Below are 22,118 nucleotides of genomic sequence, written 5' to 3'. Positions count from 1 at the left end.
CTGTAAGTAAACAGCATATTCTGACCAACACTGTACTCATTCCACTGCACATCCAGCAACTTCAAGCCTACTGAATCATGTGTAAGTAAAGCTATGCTAGTACTAGTGAAGCTGTACATGTAGAAGAGCAGCTCTGAAGAAGTTCCAGGTCACCCCAATAAGCCCACTGAACTATGAAGTAATTTCTGGAGTCTCGGCTAGGAAATGTTATCAATTCATGTAAAAAAAGAATGTGACATATCAGCCAGTATCTCTGGGATATGCAGACAAGCTCTAACAAAACTGCAACACGATTAACATTTATGAGCTGTTTAAGTTAACACTTAGAGTTCAGCATCTGCTAGCAATAATGCCAATAGTTTGCTTCAATCAGTAAATGGCCTGTTATTTAACAACAAGGAGTGAAGAGCAGCTGTGCACCATGCTTCAAGAAACTAAGTGAAAAGCAGTATTTATTTGCTTGGGAAAACACCATTCGAGCATCCAATCTAAAGATTCTCTCCAATGAACTATCTCCATTTTGGGGGAGGGAGGGTTGGAAGGGAGGTTAATATACCCAATATATGCATGATTCTGTAACCAGAATAACACTCAAAACCAGAACAGTAAACATTCATACAAAGCTACCAGGAAACTAACTGGTTAGCTCTAATGCTACTCCAGAGAATTCATTTTGAAGATTAACCTCATAGAAAAAGTAATGCAGTGACGGCAAACTTCACAAGGCAGTACTACATGCTGTATTCAATCCAGAGTATGTGGTCTTTGAGATTAAGTTCCCAGAGATTAATTTAACAGCATTTCAAGAGGAAAAAAAGGAACATTGTGTACATGTATGCACGTGCACACACATAAAATAACAGCAGCCAGAATTTGTCTATAGACTTTCCATAGCACTGACACTGCCGTCAAACAGCACTCCAGCAGCTCCACATCCTGTTTAAAGAAGCCTGTGTGAAAACATTCACACGAAGGAAGGAACAAAGGTGGACAATGTCCAGCAGCATCTCGTAGATACAGTTAACTTGCAACAAGTAATCAGAAAATACACACGTCTAGTTGGTGAGGTAGAAGGGACAAGACATGTTGTTAAACATGAAAAATTTGGAACCGAGTTCCCTCAATCTCTCTTTACTGGAGCAATTTTTAGAAAAAAAGAGCTACTCCCATTTCTTGCACTTTTTCTTCAGACCATCTGCTAATAGGCAGACCAAGTGCTCAAGGTTACCATAACTGAAGCTCCCTGCAGCAAGGCATAGAGGCTGAGTGATGGCAGCTGTACCTCATCACACCTGTGAAGCATATGAAATCTGAACTTCTCAATATCCACTTATTTCTGACACTTTTACCTCTGAAGATTAAAAAAAATCCTAGATACAGAGGCTTCATTGATGCTACCTTGAGTAACTTTGGGGATGCTGGCTGGAACAGCTTAAAGCTCCATTTGATGTTACAACCCCCCTTGAACTGTGAATCAGTGAAACCTATTACATTATCCACAAGTAATGATGTTACAGTAGCTGCTATCACCAAATCCCAGACAATTTCTGAACTGATACAGCATATCCTCAAATTCTTTTCCTGAAAAAAAAAGTTCTTAAACCTTAAGAGAACTGGTTCCTCCAAAGAAAGGGAGCAGACCACTGAACTAGTAAATTAAAATGGCATGGCCTGACTGCACTTTTAAGAAGACTTGGTACAGCCATTAATGAGACTTTAGTTATTTAGTTAGGATGTTTTCATACAGGAGAAAAGAAACGTCAAGAGTTTGCTTCAGCTTTCTACCTACTGGAGTTCTTATCAGCTTTTAATCAGTCTTTCTTTCTCCACTGTTCTCCAGTTCTCCTCTTCAGAGAGGTAAGAACATGCCATTCTGTAGTGAAGTAAACACCTTGTGCTAACTTGTATTATACTGCACACCTAATAATAATAGCCAGCATTCCCAGGTCCAATTACAAAAAAGCTCAGATCCGCCAAGCTCTACAGCCTTTAGAGAGATAACCCAGAAATACTCTCACACAGAAATCACACCAGTTGAGACTGCAAGAGTGTTTGAAAATAACAGTTTGCAACACTCTGCTGCCAACTTAACATCTGGATAACTTACCAGGACTTATTACTGACCTGCTGCTTTCAGCTGCGTTTGTTCACATAGGCCTAATATTACAGCTGGTCTGATCTCAAAGGATGCCTGAAGAACAAGAGGCACATCACTAAGCACACACCAGCACAGAGCACTACCAATGCAGGATGCTCAAAAAGAAATGTTCACGTTATTTAAACTTGCACCAAAGGACAGCTCAGATTTTACATTAAGCCAAAGACTCACACTCACATTTTCATGGTGCAATGTGAACAAGGTTGCTGCAGCGTCTTTAGAAGTCGCAGCCTGCCTGTCCAACTGTAGCCAGTAATTGTACTACAGTGCAAAAGCCTGTAGCCTTTTCCTATTAGTTCCTGGATATTTAGATTATCCAGGGGAAGGAAAAAATATTCAGCTAAACCTCCTGCAAACAGATCCCCAGAGACCATTACCTACTCATAAAATAGCTTCTTCAGTGGTATTACTATAAACAGTTATTTGCTGCTTGAAGCAGAGGTTACAGAAACCAGGGCTAAGGAAAAGACAATTTGAGCTAAGGCACATCGTATGAAAAATTTTCTCTTGGAATGCTTGTGAAAATTAAAGCATTCAAGAACCTCTAATTGTTAAAAGTCCAGCTTTATCTTTTGCTCCAGGGAACAGTATCTAGATCTTAGAGCACAACTGTGAAGTTATCTTAGAATCATAGAATGGCCTGGGTTGAAAAGGACCACAGTGATCATCGAGTTTCAACCCCCTGCTATGTGCAGGGTCGCCAACCAGCAGACCAGGCTGCCCAGAGCCACATCCAGCCTGGCCTTGAATGCCTCCAAGGATGGGGCATCCACGACCTCCTTGGGCAACCTGTTCAGTGCGTCACCACCCTCTGTGTGAAAAACTTCCTCCGAATATCCAATCTAAACCTCCCGTCTCAGGGGATATAATAATTCTTTAAGTTAGGTTTGGAGGAAAGGGCACAGAACAGGACAACTAAAGCTGATCACACCAAAGATGTGTGCATTCTTATTTGTAGTGTTATGCACTGTAAAGAGATGGATTCTTTAAGCCTGCAGGAATTCCCCCAAATGATTGCTAGAAAGCTGAGTATAAAGTGGAAGACTGAATGATCACAGCTTCTGGCTTCCTGTCTCCACCAACCAAATATCTCAGGAACCTTTGAAATTCCTTACCTCTTCCAACTGAATTGCTGAGTTGTCACATCAGTATTATGTGATAACAGAAAGCTTATCAGCCATATACTAATACTATTCTCACACAAGATAAGACAATAAATAAATTTTCTTGAGCAGAGTATAGCTGAATCAACTTGGTAACTATTTCAGTGTCACTGTGACATGAATGGAATTAAGACTTAATCACTCTGAAGCTTAACACAGGCTTAAGGTGCTTCAGAATTAGGATATAGAAGATGCAGCCAATGTTACTGACAGCACCACAACTCTGTTCAGCAGCATCCCTCAAATTTGGTGTCTCAGCTTATGCTTTACTAAGAACCTGAAAGGAGCAACACATTTTAAATAATTCTGACCAAAGTTTTTTACATAGGTGTTCAAAATTCATTAACAAGCTTCGTGAAAATCAACCATAAACCAGCATTGATTTGCTTTTTCCCCAGCTTCTCAACTTAAGGCATAACTTATTCTTGACATCAGCTCCTGCAATTATTCAACATGATCACGACAGAACAAAAGGATACCTTGGTCTTTCAGTATTACCAGTGATAGACCTATTATGCCACTTTCAAATCACTTTAAATGGCAAACATGAACATAAGACTGGCCTAATTGTTTTATGAGCAACAATGGCATTAGATATCCTATGCTTCTTCATAGCCCCTGAATAAAACAAGACCTAGTACGTCAGGTGCTTTCAAGGGAAGAAAAGCACCAAAATAAGGTTCAGATGCAAAAATTTGTACAGAGGAAGCCTTATGCAGCTCATCCATAGGTTCGAGAGAAGCACTGATTCCAGCTTGAGTTGTTCTGCTGATCTCAAGCAATAATGCAAAGCACTGAGCTCAGAAGAATAACAACTGCCAAAGCCCATGCACTTTTCAGTGCTCGCAACTCCATCCTGGAACTCACTGACAGCTGATGCCAGAGACCAGCAGACTGGTGTACAGTGTTCTGTAGGCCCGACAAACCAACTGCCACGTGGAGCACCACAATGAACACGGCTCCTTAATTTTATTCAAGTAAATAGCAAAGTTGTTCTTTTCTTGTCAGTCCCCTGGTCAGAAACTGTGGAGCACCTACATCAACACCTGCCCTCAGTTCTAATACTAGGCTAAGTCTAATCTTTATTTGTGAAAAGCCAAGAAAAGGCTATTTTTGTTCTTCATTTCACCCTAGAATTATGTAGGTGCTTTATTAAAAAAAAATCACTTCCTGATTCTCCAGGACATGGCTTTATTCCTGACAATTCAAGGCACCCTGTTGGATGCTATGAAGCCTGCACAGGATGTTAAATGAAAGCTGTGATAAACAAAATAGTGTGAACAATACCGTTTGCCATCAGCATACATGTTACTTCTGAAAGTTCTGACCGACCTCAAAAGGAAAAGGAATATATAAAAGAATCTTTACAAACATGCAGAAAGGAAAACGATGGAGAGAACTGCAGAGAGAGCTCACCTCCACAGCTGAGACTGCGCCCCTACAAAGCAAGCAGGAGCCATGCTTTCCCCTCACTCCCTTCAAGGTAGAACTGTACCTACTTTGCTTGGCCTACGAAAGAAACCCTTGGAAGGTGGCTATTAACTACAGCACTTGGCTTCATATGAAGACAGCAAGAGTACAAGGACGAAGTGATAATCAAGAGGAGACCACTAATCATCTAAAATACACTCCTGAAAAGGTTAGAAATGGAACAGACATGCTAAAAGTTAAATTTTGCAGCCACTAATCAATATATTCCTAGACCCTAAGATAACGTGTAGGAGCAATTGTGTAGCTACTCTCCCATTCTTTTTCATAAGACACCTGCTAAGCAACAATGGTTTCTCACGTGCTTGTGGTTTACTTTATCAGCATTTTTGTACTATTTTATTTGAAGTACTTCCATGGCCAAATTAAGCATTTTGCTTTTCAGTGACTCTGGTTACACTTGGTCAAACCACAATAAACAGCTTCCAAGCCTTTTTTTTTTTTTTTAAATAATCAGGCAACTTAGTAATGATTTTGCCTCATGAACGTCACATTTTCTGACTATGCTGTGGCCTACAGCTCACTTGTAAAGACTAGACACAGAATGCAACTAACCACAGTGAACGACAGCATGAATTTCCATGTATAGGTTTGATGTGAAACTCAGCCATTGCATTTTGTCTAGCCATTTCTTGACTGGGATAGGCGAGAACAAGAGAGAAACAAAAGGATCTCAGGGTTCAAATTGTTCCTTACTTAGTACAGCACAAACAAAGCTGCTCCCCTCCCCCTCCCCCCCCCCCCCCCCCCCCCCCCCCTTTAGAAGCATCAAGGCAAAGTTAACCAAACTATTTTCATTTTTTCAAGGAAAACTCACAGTCTGGAAAAGACAGTGATATCTGGAAACCTGTAACAGAATGTGAATGTGCAAACTGCAGTTTGCAGCCACTGTGTATTACAAAAATCTTGTTTGCATTAAACAGTTGTCTACAACTGGGATATCTTGCCTCCATTTATTAGAATATAATCATAAAAGCCCAAATGTGTTAATATATACAACCTGAAATATTGGCAAAAACATTTTCCCCTCAATATCTCTAGATTTTATCTGATACCTTTTCTAAATACAAGCTTTACTAAGGACAGATGAGGAGTGCAAATTTATAATACCAAATATTATTAATGCTTCATCAGATTATTTTAAATCAAACTTAAATAGAGTGAAAGATATATCCCCCGACAAGCACTAAACAAAAGAGCAAATTCTAGGCTGTTTTTAATCATGTTTTGCTTAAGAATTTGACCAGGCTTTCCTCTACAAGTTCAGTAGAGAAGTTGTTAGTAGAGTCTATGCTCAGTCGTACACACAGCATTGAGAGTTCTCAGCCCAGAAGCCCATACTTCAAATTTTTGCCAATGAGTTCATTTAACACTGTTTAACAGACAGCTGCTGTAGGTTTTTTAAGAGCAGTAACTGCCTGTAAACACTTTTTAGAAGGAACTTTGTTTCCTTAATTAAAGGAAAACTGCACATTGTTGGTTAGAAAAGCACTGGGATATTTCCAAGAAAATAAGTAGTTTAAACATCGTTGCATCTCCTCTCATTATGGTTTACAGAATCAGAGATACACTTCAGCTTCCAGAGAGAGATTAAGCACCCAAAGAGGCATCTGCTCATAAACAGTAACAGGTCAGATTCTCCAGCTGTGAGCAAGTGATGCAAAGCCTGAAGCTCTCAAGGTTTAGCCTGTAATCAAGTCCAATGGCCATGCAAGTCAGAGCCAGTCAGCCAGCAGGCAGACAGAACAAGAGAAATACCCAGCTATTCATGGAGAGAAGTCACACTCCACAAATTATTCTGAAGGATGTTTTCAGATCATGGGACATGTAGAAAACAGAGCACTTGCACCCCAAACCAGGGACAACTCTTTTATTAGCACATGTGGGAGGAAATAAAACACAGAAGGATAACAAGAATTATCAAGTGTATCATGATGAACAAAACTGATGTGCTGGAAAAAAGGGTGCTGAGAGCAAGTGAGACAGAGTAAGTGTCAAAGACAAGACAAATGGAACACGCATACGTTATCAAGCAGTAAGCAAAGAAATGCTTTAAACAGAAGTAAAAATGTCTAAAACTGACAGATGAAGGCAATATTCCATGTGGTATCTGGTTAAATTGTGAAAATCCTTGCCAAAGGTCACAGGTGATAGAATTCAGAAGTCTAAAAAGTAATCACAAACTGCCATGGGTGGAAGCAGCAGTGTTGACTGAATAGCTCCAACACTACAAAACACAAAATACACTGGCAAGGAAGCTGCTGTTCCCAACACTTTCTGAGCTGAAGACGCAGAGACTTTGGGACCACTACTAGGAAGCAACACCATGTTTGTGACAATCTTGTGTTCTTTCGCAGAGCATCTGCTACCAGTCACTAACCACAGCAAGACACTACGCTAGGTAATTCTATACTGATCCAGTACAGCAGCTCCTGATCACAGTATCGGCCTGATTTATTACACGCTTTCAGAAACAAAAGGAAGGAAAGATCCTGTAATACGTACCAATTAGTTTGAAATGTTTTGGAAACCAAAATCCTTCCACGTCTTTTTAATTTCATTTCCTATCTGTGAGAGCTGACTAACGTTTTTATAAACTCACTTTTGTGATTACTACAACTTGACAAAGTGATTTTGAAGCCAGGCTCTGCTCAGTGGTACACAGCAATAGGACAAGGAGTAATAGCCTGGAACTCAAACATAGGAAGTTCCAAACAAACACGCAGAAGGACTTCTTTATGGCAAAAGTGATGGAGTACTGGAACAGGTTGCCCAGAGAGGTTGTGGAGTCTCCTTCTATGGAGATATTCAAGACCCAACCAGACATGTACATGTGTGACCTACCGTAAGGAACCTGCTTCAGCAGGGGGTTGGAGGAGATGATCTCTTGAGGTCCCTTGCAACCCCTGCAATTCTGTGATTAGATTTACAAGCACTGCTCTCTCAAGAAGCAAAGCTTTATCTCCCATAACCACAACCAAGCACCTCATACCTCTTTATCTACCACAACTCAAGGCATCACCTGTAGTAGCAGCCACAACCGAAAACTGCTCAAAGGAAGAAAAGAAACAACTCATCTTGTCAGTCTATATATTTCATGGCCTTGTATTGCCTGATTAGAAGGGCTTTTTCTGATGTTTTTCATACAGATGGTGTCCCTTCTTACTAGAAAAATGGTTCTCAAGCATGGAAAGTGCAGTATTATCTGAAGAGTGACTGAAGTCAGTTCTGGAATCAAAGAACAGCAACATAACACACAGAGCTCTGCAAAGAATTAGAGGTATTGCTGTTTCCCCCTTCACACTCCAAACGAGAGGCTCTGTAAGCCTACTTTGAACAGCCAACAGATGGGTCGGTGTTTCTCATCTGGTAGCAAACATCACACATCAAGACTCTACTAGGTGGAAAAAGATCATCCTCACACATTTGCTGCAAAAGCTAAACAAACAGAGCAGAGTAAAATCTGGGTACACCTATGAACTATTTTTTACCTTTCTAAAAATTAAACTGAGTGAGTTTGCCTTGTAGTTCTCCCTAGAAGATTCCAGAGATCTTTGCCTTTGTAATAGGCAGTTTACATCATCTCAAGTTGACATGATTCCAGGATCAAGGAAGAGGGGGAAAGCAAACAAGCAAACAAACCAAGCAACCTCCTCACCAACAAATATACCCTAGTATACCATTATGCCTCCTCTGAAAGGCTACAGAGCCTTCTGAAAACCCTTGGCTTGATTATTACCACCCTCATTCACTCCCATGGGCAGAAGCACAGGAAGAAACATAGCTGTCTGCCACTAGTAACAGATTTTTGTGTTGTGGGCCACAGATACTGTCTCAGGCAAGGAAAGGAATTTTGTAAACTGCATCTTTGTGTTGGCTCCAAGTTTCTCCACTCCAACACAACCAGAAAGCTTTGTTTACTGGAATCTGTTTCAGTACCAGACTGCATGGCCAGTGAAGTGATAAGCACCAAAAACTTCAGGTCAAATCAGTGCCAGAAGCACAACAAACCTCGCTAGGTCAAAGAAACAAGTCAAAATAGAGATTCAAATGAAGTCTCCAACTACCAAGTCCCAGAAGACTTAAATCACAGAATCACAAAGGCTAGAAGGGACCTCAGGAGATCATCTCATCCAACTCCCTGCACAGGAACACCTTAGTTTGTTGGTCAGTATGGCAAACCACCATGAGCCTTTTAGTAGAACTCTTTTTCAAGATGGTGGTCAGAGAAGAGAGAACAGAACTCCAAGGACTTTTACTAGAAAAGGTGAGGAAATATTGAATTGGGGTGGGTCACAAAGAAATGAAGTTTAAAAAAAAAATCTGCAGGGATTTCTCCAAATAAATAACTACTATCAGGTGCTTTACTCTGAAAGTCATTACCACTGAACTGCAATTTGAATGAGCACTATATTCCAAAACAGGCCTCACGCTGGAAGTAGCCATACAGTTTATCACATACATGACAAATAATTCTTAAATCCAGGAGATGTAGAACTAAACAGCTGCTGCAACCAGACTTTTTCTTATTCCTTTAGCTGCACAGGCCAAGTAGAGAGGCTGCTCTAGGCACTGCTATTTACTGCAGCCAGATCCATATACAAGACCACTGAAGAGAATCCAGTCAGCATTAAAGCAGCATCCTTTTCCCTTGCCACAATCCCATATTTTAGATTTGGGATTGCTGACTCCAGTTTTCAGAGCTCAACTGTTTATGACTATTTTCCTGACATCCTTTTCTTTGCCTTAATATGTTCCACATAATAAGCTTCTGTTGTTTAAACTTTGGATGCAACAAGAACATTATTGTACATATACGAAAACTGTTTTTCATAAATACAACCAACACTACCAGTGTAAAGGAAACCATTTGTAAATTCTGTTTTAAAACAGAAAATGGCTGGCATGCATGCTTATTACATACAACCACATATGCCCACTAATCAAGCTATTTAAATATTAATATGTAAATAAACCCAGCATATGTAAATAAGCTCAGCAGCAGCATTCAAAAAGAAAAGTAATCCTCTCAATCTATTGTTTTAGTGCTGAGAATTTCTATGGTCTTGGTGTCAGGAGGCTGAGTGACAGTGAACCAGAGCGAGTTACAAATGACTGCTTTTTACATTTATGATTACCATAGCTATAAAGCACAGAGCAGCCAACACTACCTGGAATCTGACACGCTGTATTTGTTTTTCAAGAGTAGTTAAGCATGGGGCTTAATTTGATGAGAAATCTCCAAAAAGTAGTCCTTAAACCAGATACTCCACTGGAAACATGCATGCAGAAGTTAGAAAATACAACAATGGGTCATCATGCCTTGTCACTTTTGTGTGGGCTACTGTATGATTACAAACCTGTAACAGCAACTTTACAGCATAGTTTAGCCTTCATCTGCAAGGTGCTGAATAGCAATTAAGTGCTTCAGAGGGCAACCAGAAAACATTAATTAATGTTCCAACAGCAAAGGAATGCTTTTTGCTGTCTCCAATAAAAATGTCCACTTTCAGAATAACGAAAAGTCACCACTAAAGACATACTCTATATTTTAAAAAGATGTTTCTCAAATCCATAGATCCAATCAACAAAATAGTCACAGAACATCTTTCTTTGAGGTCTGGTGGTTGGGTGGATCACGTTCAGAAACAAAGCACCCAGGTTATCTGCCTCCTGGCAAGTGCTGTAGCCACCTCACTGGAACAGCCTACGTATTCCAAGTTTTTAATATATATCTGAATAAAGGCCAGATCCATACAGTAATAGAAAGGATAAAATAATCTGTACAACACATAACAGAAGGAAAAGTTTATCTGCTTTTTAAACAAGAGAATTTGAATGTGAAAAACAGGATAGTTTTTTCTCCTTAGGTACTACAGTAAAAAAAAGGCTTGTAATCAGCATTGTGCATACAGATAGATAAATCAGATGTTATCAAGAGTTTAATTTATACTATAATGCATATAGAAAGAAACAGGTAGTTCAAACCACCTGTAAAACATTAACATGGCAATGAAATGTCAGAGTGAATAAAGAGCAGCTTTAATTTTGTGGGCTTTTCTTACTGCTTTTCTTCACTCTGTTTATTGAAACCTGGAGATGTATGCACGTCTCAACTACATCATCGTTCCCAAATTTAGACTAGAACACCAGTCAGATAATTCCCAGCTCTCAAACTAACAGCAAACCTTTGGAAATGGATGAAGTGTTCCTGCTGCTGCTGGAACGTCAGCAGCGCAATTCCCAAAGTCTGGAAGGAAACTCTCACTGGGTGGAGTAGGCAGTACGGAGAAGAAATCCAAAGTAAGAATCCAAAGTAAGAGAAATAGAAGAGTAACGTCCTCTCCCGGGAGAAAAAGTCTGACGACAGCAGCAGAGACGCTCTTCCCACTGCCCCCATTCCTTAGGATTATAGATTACAACAGCTGCCAGGCTCTCTTGCTGCTCCCCAAGACCAATCCTGCAAGAAGACCCAAAGTAAAGTACTACTGCCCAAAAGTTGCATTTCTATGAAAATTACAGCTTAGCTTTTTGATTTTCATAGGAAGATAGTCGCAGTGAAAGTCTGAAGAGTGTTCTAATCACTATTAAATGGACATTAACAGCCACTAGACATCTAATTCCTTGATTAAGACCACAGCACATGGGACAGAAAAAGATAACATTACCCAGAATTAAGGTTTTCCCCTTCAAATCACAAGTCACTTTGTTGTATTTGAACACAAGTGTATTAATACCAAAAACAAAGCATGAGATAACAGCAGCTATTTCTGAACAGCAGCGCATGGATCAAGGACAGTCACAAGAAGGGGTGAGAATGCAAATACAGGAAAAGAAAACTCTTCTTCCTCCTAGCTTTGTGCACTGCTGCAGAGTCCTGGAGCTGCCAAAGACTGAGAAGTCACATCCTGGTGTCTCACATATACTCTTATGCCAAAGTAGCCACCATGGTTTAAGGACATAGCTAGGTTTGTAGGCTGAGATGGTATCTTATTAGACCAACGGCAGTAATAAACAGGCATACTAGTTTAACATCAAGATACCATCTCTGTATCCAAGCCTTGCACACCTGTAATAATCTTCAGTGTCAGTTTCAGCCAGCTCATAGCAAAGCATCTTTTTGCACAGTGAGATAGGATGACGGAATACAGTACTTCCAAAACTCAGTAATTATTGACTGCTATTAAGTATAAATAGGCTCCTTAGTATAATCAGCACTTGTTCCCAAATTCTGATGTCCTAAATTCTTACCAAAATTGAAAAGTTCATTGAATCCATTTTTAAAATTGTACTAAGATTATGTGTAAGAACTATTTATCATTTACATCATCATCCTCAGTAAAAGGCAGAAAGAAGCATGGCTGTTTTGAAAGTTTAAGATCAACTATTGCTTTACAGAGGAAGCCAATAGCTACACCAATACGGGAAAGAGCAAGAAGAGACCTTTAAGATGCTCTTGCAAGAGAATGCATCACAAGTTACCCTTAACAGCCAAGTCTTTTCAGACAAGGGAGGAGGACAACAGAGCCCTCTTCATGCTACATCTGTGTAGTAAATTAAACATCCTGTAGCAGTTTAAAAGGGGATCAAAGATTTTTTAAGTACCTATTACAGAACTATCACATTGTGCATATAACATGCAGCATTATGGCTGCTGAACATCCCAACCACACTTGCTTCCCATTTGGACATGTCTACAAACCTTGCACTTAGTCTTGCCCAGGGTTCAACACTAATTTAAGGTATAAATGGCAAAATCTATTACGTATCTATATGTAAATGATATCAAGTACTTTAGATTCAACTGAAGTCATTCATGGCTAGAATTAGTTCTCATAATGCATTTTGCCCTAAAAATACATCAATTGACAAAAAAAAAAAGCTTGTAAGTTTACTTCTCACCATAAAGATACATAGATAACCAAGTCTGCCTCTCAACTTTCTTCCAGCCTTTACAGGTCACTGTGTTTTTCCAGAATCACTCTCTTATACTAATTAACTATAAAAGGACTGTGGTGCAGAACCACTTCTGTGGCGTAAGTAGTTTCCCCCTACACATTCTTCAAAAATAACACTTGAGCTAAGCATTACCTTTGCACTTTTAGACACAGAAACATTAAAATTTTATTTTCAATATATCTAACAGTAGTCAAAATATAAATCTAATCCACTGATAAGTTACATGGGAGGCAAATGGCAATAATTTACAACAAAAAATGTACTGTTGTGTTCAATGCTTCCAAGAAAGAATTTACGCATTTAGAGGAAGATCTGTCCTTCATTTACTTTTTTTTTTTTTTTAAACAGAAGAAAGCAAAAATTATGTGGTTTGCAGAACTTCAGTACTCTAGTAGTCACTGAAAGTTTAAGAACTCTGACCTTTTAGCTGGTGCCCAGATCTAGTTCAGGGTTAGTGGTGACCATGATACGTAAACTACTTATCATATCTGTCAGCTGCAGTCAAGATATCCAGTACATACAGTACCCCAGTTTGCCCTTACCACACTAAGTTACCATTTGTGTTGAAAAGTCACATACCAATGTCAACTTGAAGAATAAACTACATCCTCATTCCTCCAGACCATAACTAAGGTACATGAATATGATTATTTATATTATTCTTGCCAAACTTGCTTGATGGACAAAGAATTGAAGAATATTACTGAACATGCAAAAAGTTCTCACACACTATATTTCTTTACAGCTTTCTTTAAAGGCGTTGAATATTTTACAAAGACCTGTATTAGTTTGTTAGTCCATAATCAGCTTTCATTTTCAAATGCCACTAAACCACCAGAAACCATAGTGTGCAACAATTAGAAAGCGAGAATTCTTGTCCAGTTTTTTGAGAATTTTTTTTCAGTAATTTTCTATTTGTATCCTTATACTTCCATCTAACAGCAATTTCATCATAACAAAGGGATAGTTTAAAAGCTTTCCTAATTACCCAAAGAAAATTCCTAAGCGTGAAAAAAGAATACCTGTAAGGCCTAAAGTAACTATTATAAATATCTATAGGCACAGCTCAAGGAACAAGAGAATTACATTTTGGGTGCTAGGACTAGATTTCCTTTCTTGCTTGCATGCTCCCAGGGGACACTGCAGAAGCTATGTACCACCAGAGCAATGTTCGACAGCTAACTTTACATTTTATTTGTTGATTCATAACTCTGCAGATCACTAGCAATGTACTTAAAGGTTCTGGTTTAAGCAGAAAATTGAGACTTTAAATTCTGCTGTAAGACAAATTGTGGTATACTTCTAGTTACAAGTAGAAGTTATTTTGGATTATCTACAATAAAATTGTGCTTTTTAACCAACAGAAGAGAAGTGCGCTCACTTTCTCATGCTTTACATAGCAGACAACTACAAAACCCAGCATTTTGCCACAAACAGGGCTGTTACTACTCCTGAGACTTCAAACAGAAATATTAGCTCAAAGGGCAAGTGAGAAGAAAACCTTACAGGAGACAAAAACAAAGAAGAGAAATCACACTCACACACACACACACACATACCCTATCCATCTTCAGTCCCACCACCACTGCTACTGCTGCATTCTCAGGCTCACTAAAGCTGCAGAGGGGCACAGGCTGCACCTGCAGTACCATGGACAGTGTATGCAACAGTTTCTTCATTTCCGAGAATTCAAGCACTGAATTACTGAATTTTTAAGCAATCAGCTCAGGCTTCTTGATTTTTTTTTTTTTTTTAAATAAAACACTTATCCAGAGAAAGAAATTCAGCAATTTTCTGTATTACACCCATAAGCTCCAGTGTTTACTTCAAGGAGTTCCTTGAAGTTTAAAAACCTTCTTGTGCTTCCGCTGAACCCACAATATCAACATTAATGCTCTTAACATAGGCTCAGAACTGATACTTGGTTTCAAATGCCAGCACAGACAGCTTCCTATTTATGAATTTGAGTTTTTGTGCCTATTCTGTTATAGCATCACAGAATCATTCAGGCTGGAAAGAAAATAAAAGGCTCTCTAATCAACCTCCTGCTCAAAGCATAGTCAGCAAGATCAGTCCAGACTACTCAGGGCTTTGTCTATCTGGATAACTGAAGTAGTCAAACATAGACACTGCAAATTCCTCCAGCAACCTGCTTCGATGGTTGACATCTTCACTGTGAAACATTATTCTTAAATCCAATATTTTACTCAATCCTGCCGTCTCTTGCCCACCCCATCCTCCACATACTGTGAAGAGCCTGGTCAGTATTTTCAACAGCCTGCCCACAGTTATTAGTGGTCACTATTAGCTCTCCCTTTACTGAAGTCCATTCTCCAGGCTGAAGACGTCCCTTCACCTCTTCTCACCTGGTGTAAGAGGACATTAAAGTGGCTGGATCGCTTTGATGGCTCTCCACTGAACCTGCTCTAGTCTTGACACCCTCTTATACTGTAATGCCTGAAATCAGCATTGATAAGAGTACCAGCTTACTGATACATACTGATGTTAAACAAATCGATAGAATTTCAGCAAAGTAGTTCTACCAGATGCACATGACAAGCACAAGTCATACATTACAATATGAAGTTTGAATCAGAGTCAGTATTGCTCTCCAACACTGCACTTCCCCAGAGACTAGCAGGACCCACAACTGTACAACAGCTCTGCTGAGTATGATTTCTACAGTCAATACATATGTATACTTGGATATATCAGAAGAAGTAAATAAGATCCACAGAAACTAAGAAAGAATCTCTATGCGTACTCTGAGGATTTTTTTTTTCTCAAGGAGAAAATAAGAATACATTACTAGGGCTGATATCTAAACCATAAAGTAATAAAGCGAAATAACAGAAGAGCCACAAGCACTCTAGTGTTCTGGGAAGTCACACTGCCCTAGTGACAATTATAAATAAAAGTTTACGTCAGTTTCCCAAATATTCCATTCAGTCCACCAAAGTAATTGAACAAGCTAATGGTAAGATACTTTGAGACAGTATTAGCTATTTATACACAGACACTCCCGGGTGAAGCAAGTAAAATAAGAAATAGTTAGCTACTGGGAAATCCCATAACCAAGATGTCTTCCATCTCTTTTTCCTCAAAAGAATGATGAGAGAGCTAAAGCTAAACAGCAATGTTTATCATTAAAATCACTAGATCAATCATTAAAAATAAAATAAAACTAAAATAAAACTGACAGGAAACCTTCTCTACACTTCTCAGAGAAGCCTCCCTTTCCTTCTTTCATTCCTAGCTGAAGGAGAGCAGACATATGCTGAAGGCTATGGAGAGATCTGAGAGCAGCCTTTCAATATCTAACAGAGAGCTATAAGAAAGAAAAGGACATTCTTTAGCAGGGTCTGTTGTGACAGGACAAGGAGAAATGGTTTCAAACTAAAAGTGAGAAATTTAGATTGAGTATAAGGAAACTTAAAAAACAAAAACAAACAAAAACAGTAAAGGTAGTAAAGCACCGGCACAGGTTGCCCAGAGAGGTGGTGGATGTCTCACCCCTGGAGACATCCAAGGTCAGGCTGGAGGGGCTCTCAGCACCCTGACTGAGCTGTAGGTGTCCCTGTTCGTTGCAGGAGGGTTGGATCAGATGGGCTTTAAAGGTTCCAACTCGAATGATTCTATGATTCTATCAGAGCAAGGTCTGTACTCCTAATCCAAGGAGTTTGTTCTTTTTCTTTTTTTTTTTTAAATAAACCCTCAATTAATACAAAGAAGACCTTGCACCTACTTAAAAACCATTCCGTATTCCTGAGCTACCAAGAATTGTACAGCAGAAGAAATAATTGTTCAGTCCCTTCAACCTCATTCTAAAACTTGAGAAACAGCACAGCCACTGCTTCAGACATTGACTCACTTGCTATCTTTAGAGTCATGTGAGGAAAGCAAACTTGACTTCTGCAAAAGTGACAATGCTTACCTCTTACCACAGAGTAGCCAAGTCAGTTTGTTAACCAGGGGCAAAGGAGCACTTAACGGCTTGGAAATACAGTAATATTAGATGAATAACTTGCCTATACTTTCAGTTTAAACCTCAGGCAACACAGCAGTGCATTAGAACTTGAATTTATACAGCACTTAAGGCAGAAAACAAAACACTAAAAATTAATGCCTTGATTCCTTCAAACATTTTAGTAGTATCTAACTTCATGCAATGGAATTTATCTATTAACTGTAAGGATATTTAAAAATACTCTTGAATCACAGATTCAAGCCTGCATGTGCAATATCAGGTGCAAAAAGTTACACTAAAGAATCTTCTAATAAAGTATAAAGATTGCTGTCACACAATGGAACCGTCTTAGTGCGTAAATCCATGTGTTACAGCAGAACTATTAAGTTACAGCAGAAGTTTAACATATACAAGTCCGTTTTTACTTTAAATGGACACAATATCTACACTTAAGCACCTACATTTAGAACTTCTCAAGAGTGCACAAGTAACTGAAGCTTTAGCCCCTGTGGCTAGCAACAGCAAAGTAACAATAAAATGCACAATTGAAGCAGTTCAACTTTTTTTGTTGTGTAAGTATATCTGGAAGGTAAAGGTGACTGCAAATACAGCACTGTCTCCAGATTTGTGATACTACTGAAACAAACCAAAGGTCTAATTACCACCTATTTCTTGTCTTATGGTGAAAGTGCCAAAGGACAGGTCTTCTCCAAAATCTGGAATTCTTCAGTAGATTTCATTCCACACATTAAACTATCTCTTAGCAACTTAGAGGAATTAGCTGGGTAGAACACCGGCACAACTAGCTAAAATGGAGTATCAAATAAAACCAGTGACACATTTGTTCTACTGGCCAAAGAAAAACATTGACTCAGTTTGGTTTAACCATGGAAAATAAGAACACTGTGCTTAGGTCACTTTTGAGACAGACAACAGTAGGATGCTGCTTCAAAAGATTCACTGTCACAGCTCACACAACAGTGAAAGCATAAATGTCTACCTTGTCATAGCCACACTCAAACACATTTTGGGACTATTACTGGTTTTTTAAAAGAATGTTTTAAGTTTTACTTTGTAGGGAAAAGAACAAAAAAGACATCTCACATTAAACTGGAACCATATCAAGAGCTTAAACATAACAACTTCCCCCTAAAAAGTTTATTCTCCCTGTTCACTTTTGACCAGGTTGTAGTTCAGAACCTCACATCTCCTGAAGACACTGCTGGGGCAAAAAGGAGAATAACTAGTAATTCCAGAGTAAAATCTACTTCAGAAGTAGCCACTCACTTCCTAGCTTTTCTACTAATTTAGCATACGTCTTAGTTTTCTATAAAATATACCTTTTAGAAAATGAAATATTACACTTAACTCAGCATTTCTTTGCCTAACAAGATTGTCACTGCAACAAAAACAATGCAGAGCAGAGCCTAGGCATTTGAGACAACAAGTCTCAGAAATTATCAATTACCATTCACTTTTACCAAAGAGAATTAAGGATAAGAAATTCTAAGACAGTATACAAATGAAGATAAAGGCTTTAACTACAATCACAAGACAATCTGGGTAAGTTACACTACAAGGAACCAAGTTCAATTCCTTTGAGCAGAAATTTGGTAGGACTTGGAATAATTTGAAATTTTTATTCTAACTGGAGATGGGAGCTTAAAGACTCCAGATAAGAACATTGCATCAATGCCTACAAGAGAAGGTCGCATCTCCAATACGATAAATACTAGCAAGCTTCAAGAATTCACAGGTTAACAATCAGAAGGCATACACACTTTCAAGTAGTCAAGTCTAAAACTGATTAAAGTTGAAGCTTTACTATAGACATCATTTTTCTTTTTTTGAAAAAAAGAATTATATTTCAGAAAGCAAACCAAACTTCATACATTCAACCTAGAGGCAGGGTAAGCTTCAGAGGATGGAAGAATCTTCCTATCACTCTCACTCCACACAACTGCTATAAATCCAGAGAGATGATCTTGAGAGAGTACTGCACAAAGCTATCATAAATCCTGCCTCCCACATGTCTGGTACACGAGCTACAATCTTCTGCTGTTCAGGGAAATACATATCTGTTACTAAACAACATTGAGGAATATCAGGATTTGCATTCAGGGAAGCATCTTTAACTCAATGGGGAAGAGTACATAGTTGTTTACTACAGCATAAAGGCTATCTTCAAACAAATTCTAGAGACAGTCACCTACAAAACAGCTGTCTTAAAAAAAAAAGGGAGAACATCAAGAAGTATCCTAGGGACATCATTCTCCAGATTGTTTTCTAAAAAGGCTGGGCAGAAAGAAGAACTATACATATTCTAAAACAGAAACACTCAAAAGCAGAGCACCAACTTCCACAAACTTCAGTGAAATGTAGAGTACCGTTTTTTAGATAAATTCCTTGCACTAATTTATGTGGAACTGCTTTCGTTCACATAGGTGAATTCAAGAAGTTATTAGATATGTACAAAACACTGAACTCAATCTCCAAAAAAAAAAAAAAAAGAATCTGCCAGACTATGATAGATACACTATAAAAAGCATAGAAGCTCAACTGCACTGCAAATGCACTTGCCCAGCATATTCTTTAAGTGCTGTGGCTTTACTTCACAGGTTTTATTTGCTTCCTCCCAGGCTAACAGACAGCTCTGAATTCTTACTGAGCAAAAGCAACTGAATTTGGTACCTTCAGAAGCTTGAGCTCATGTCAGATGTAAACTAACCAGAGGACACACAAGATTCAAATAACTGCCTTGAGAGAAGTCTAACAGCCATGTTTTTATTTTTTATTTTTAAAGGAAAAAATATACAAGAGGAATACAACAGTAAGGAAGCCTCACCAACATTTACACTGTTGGCAGGTCTGACTTAGAGGATGCTCTCTAATTTCTCGCCCAGAAAAAGACACTGCTGTCTACAGAATCATTTCAAAGCAGATTCCAGCTGAGGTAAGGTGTTTTCTTAATGCTGTCAAGGAGTCATATGGTCACACAACGCAGCTGGTTCTTACCAAGTTTCACTGTGCTATGTATTTATATAGTAGTAACCAGAGCAATAGTTGTTGTACAAGGTATGCCACTGCCCCACCCCCAGGGAATCACGAGCCTGGAAGGTTAAATCAAAATGAGACCATAAGCAAGAAGAAATTAATGGCTTTAAGAGGGCTCAATTAGAGCAGGAAGCCACTACACTGATGTCAACAAGAGAATGGACCTACCTCAGAGCACGCTTACAGTTGTAACTACTATCTGAGACAAAAGAAACTGTACGTGAGCCAGAAGATGACTACCTATGTGCAGAAGACAGCCTTGATGATTTTTTAGCTGGCATTCCCTTAAGTTTCCCAGCTGTTCTTTCTTATTTTCAACATACACTAACAGTTATGCTAAAGAAAGCCACCAGTGATCATCATCCTCTATTTTCAGGCTTACCACCTAGCGCTCTAGAACCAGCTCACCAATAACTGAAACCACAACATTAATATGTTAAGTATACACTTCACTAAATGAAAGTATTAGCAAAGAAGCTTTAAGAGACAAGAAGCAGCTACACCTTTTCAAACACGGTTCCTCAGTTACAACTTCCTTGACCCTTAACTAAAGATGAAGTTATGTAGAAGGGAAACCTACTGTCTTAGGAGGAGGGACTGAACTTGCTAAACAAACAGCTGAAGCATATGTAAAGGGGGCTGCTTCAGAGGAGCAGCAGTTGTACAATAAACAGCAGCAAGATTAAGTCACAAGACAAATTGGATTAATGTTACTGGGTCCCTTTTTCATTTGGACTAGGGCTTTTAAGCAATTCTAGCAGTTTAGGGGCCCCTACATTTCATACTGATGGGGGAAATGCACTCATTAACTATAAGGTGAGATGACCTATAAAAATTGATTTTGACCTAGCAAGTTTTGGCCTTTCTTTTGATGCTAGTTTAGGAGCTCTCAGAGGACACTTTTTTTTTTTTTTAATGAATAAGATACTGAAAACGAATTCTAGATTTCATCAAAAGAAAGTAAAAGAATAAAGTCATATGTAATGAAGCAGTAGCTGTTCAGAGGAGAGAGTTTCTATTTTTGAACCATCCAACAGCCCAAACTTCTACAGATCACAGTGAAGCTTTAGGTCTCGAACAGATAGGTATTTCTGTAGCCACTTATACCTGTCTTCATTCATTACATTTGTAGAGAATGTAGATGGAAGAAAAGCAGTTGAGCACTTTCCCCACACACCCAGTGTGGATCAGTACGTACTTCACTCCCACCCCCTCCTCTTTTTTTTTTTTTTTGTTAATTTCAAAGATGGATTGCAAACCAGGAACTCTGAATGAGTCACCATGCTTACCTATCTGGCACATCACCTACATCCAAACTTTTATCACTGAAACTCCCTCAGGTCAGCAATGCCAAAGCAGGTATTTACATCGTTATTTCCTTCCATTCCTGCATGCAAACTGTTAAACATACGTATTTTAAAATGGTAAATTACTGTAACACGATTTGAAGTAATAGAATTACTTCAGAAGCAGATACAGCACTTCACAGTTCTTTCAGCCTTAGCCCCTACACATTAGAACTAATACACATCATTCAAACAAGTTTCACATTAAATCTACAGTCATGACAGAAAGCCTAACATAAGCTTAACATGTGCTTCTCACAAGTCTCATCTATTGAATTCACTGTTCTTAAATTGCTGCCAGCTTAGTGCTACGGAAAAGTGAGAAGTTGGGAAGACTTTGTATGCCGCGTTTTCTGCCCTACTACAAGCAAGATACAGAAAAGTGGCAACTAAAAGGGCAGGTAACAAATTTTACATGACACAAACTGTTAAAGAACATCCACAATGAGAAACTGGGAAAGCCCCTTCTGTTCAGGGAGGAAGAGATTACAACTCAGCTGTCAGAACCAGAAAATTAGGTTGCAGTTCACCACAGAGGCCTAAGAAAGTGGGCTGAAGTAGTAGCAGGAATGAAGCACTGCTTGAAAGCCACAGAACTTTCTCACTTACTCTTGTCACTCCTACAAAGTTCCTGTGATTCTGTTCAGAATTCATTAGCAGAAATCCAGTGTCAAGAATTGAAATTACATTCCTAGTGCTGCTAACCAGTACTTGCCCTCAGATAGAAGATACAGCAACGTTACCTTCCTGCAATAAAGGACTGCTGTGACAAGTAACAAACCTAAAAGACACAGTCCAGACATCTGTGCTACATCAAGGAACTTCTCATCTCACAACCAAAACTTCAATATTGCTGTTATTTTACATTAGATATTGCATTCAATTGAAATTTCACTTCACGTTAGCTATCTCGTATTCTTGAGAGAGCAGCAAGACTGAAGAAATGATGCTGGGACGGCAGGAGAAAGTCATTCACAGACGAC

The 22,118-nt window shown here is 38.9% G+C and overlaps 1 protein-coding gene across 17 annotated transcripts in view; it reads right to left on the bottom strand.

Annotated features, from left to right (window-relative positions):
• The window catches only part of CNOT4 (CCR4-NOT transcription complex subunit 4), a 70,713-nt gene that overhangs the window by 44,685 nt on the left and 3,910 nt on the right, over positions 1–22,118 (bottom strand). For 8 of the 17 annotated variants that reach the window (XM_040696128.2, XM_040696156.2, XM_040696144.2 and 5 more), the window contains exon 1: positions 10,998–21,007. The exons of the other annotated variants lie outside the window; for them this stretch is intronic. In XM_040696128.2, the coding sequence (XP_040552062.2) occupies positions 10,998–11,209 (212 nt within the window). In that variant the 5' untranslated portion in view covers positions 11,210–21,007. Of the gene's footprint in view, positions 1–10,997; positions 21,008–22,118 lie in introns of those variants that run through there. 17 annotated transcript variants of the gene reach the window in all.

The sequence above is a fragment of the Gallus gallus genome, chromosome 1, assembly GCF_016699485.2.
Source record: "Gallus gallus isolate bGalGal1 chromosome 1, bGalGal1.mat.broiler.GRCg7b, whole genome shotgun sequence".
NCBI lineage: Eukaryota > Metazoa > Chordata > Aves > Galliformes > Phasianidae > Gallus > Gallus gallus.
This window is presented reverse-complemented; position numbering and strand designations above follow the sequence as displayed.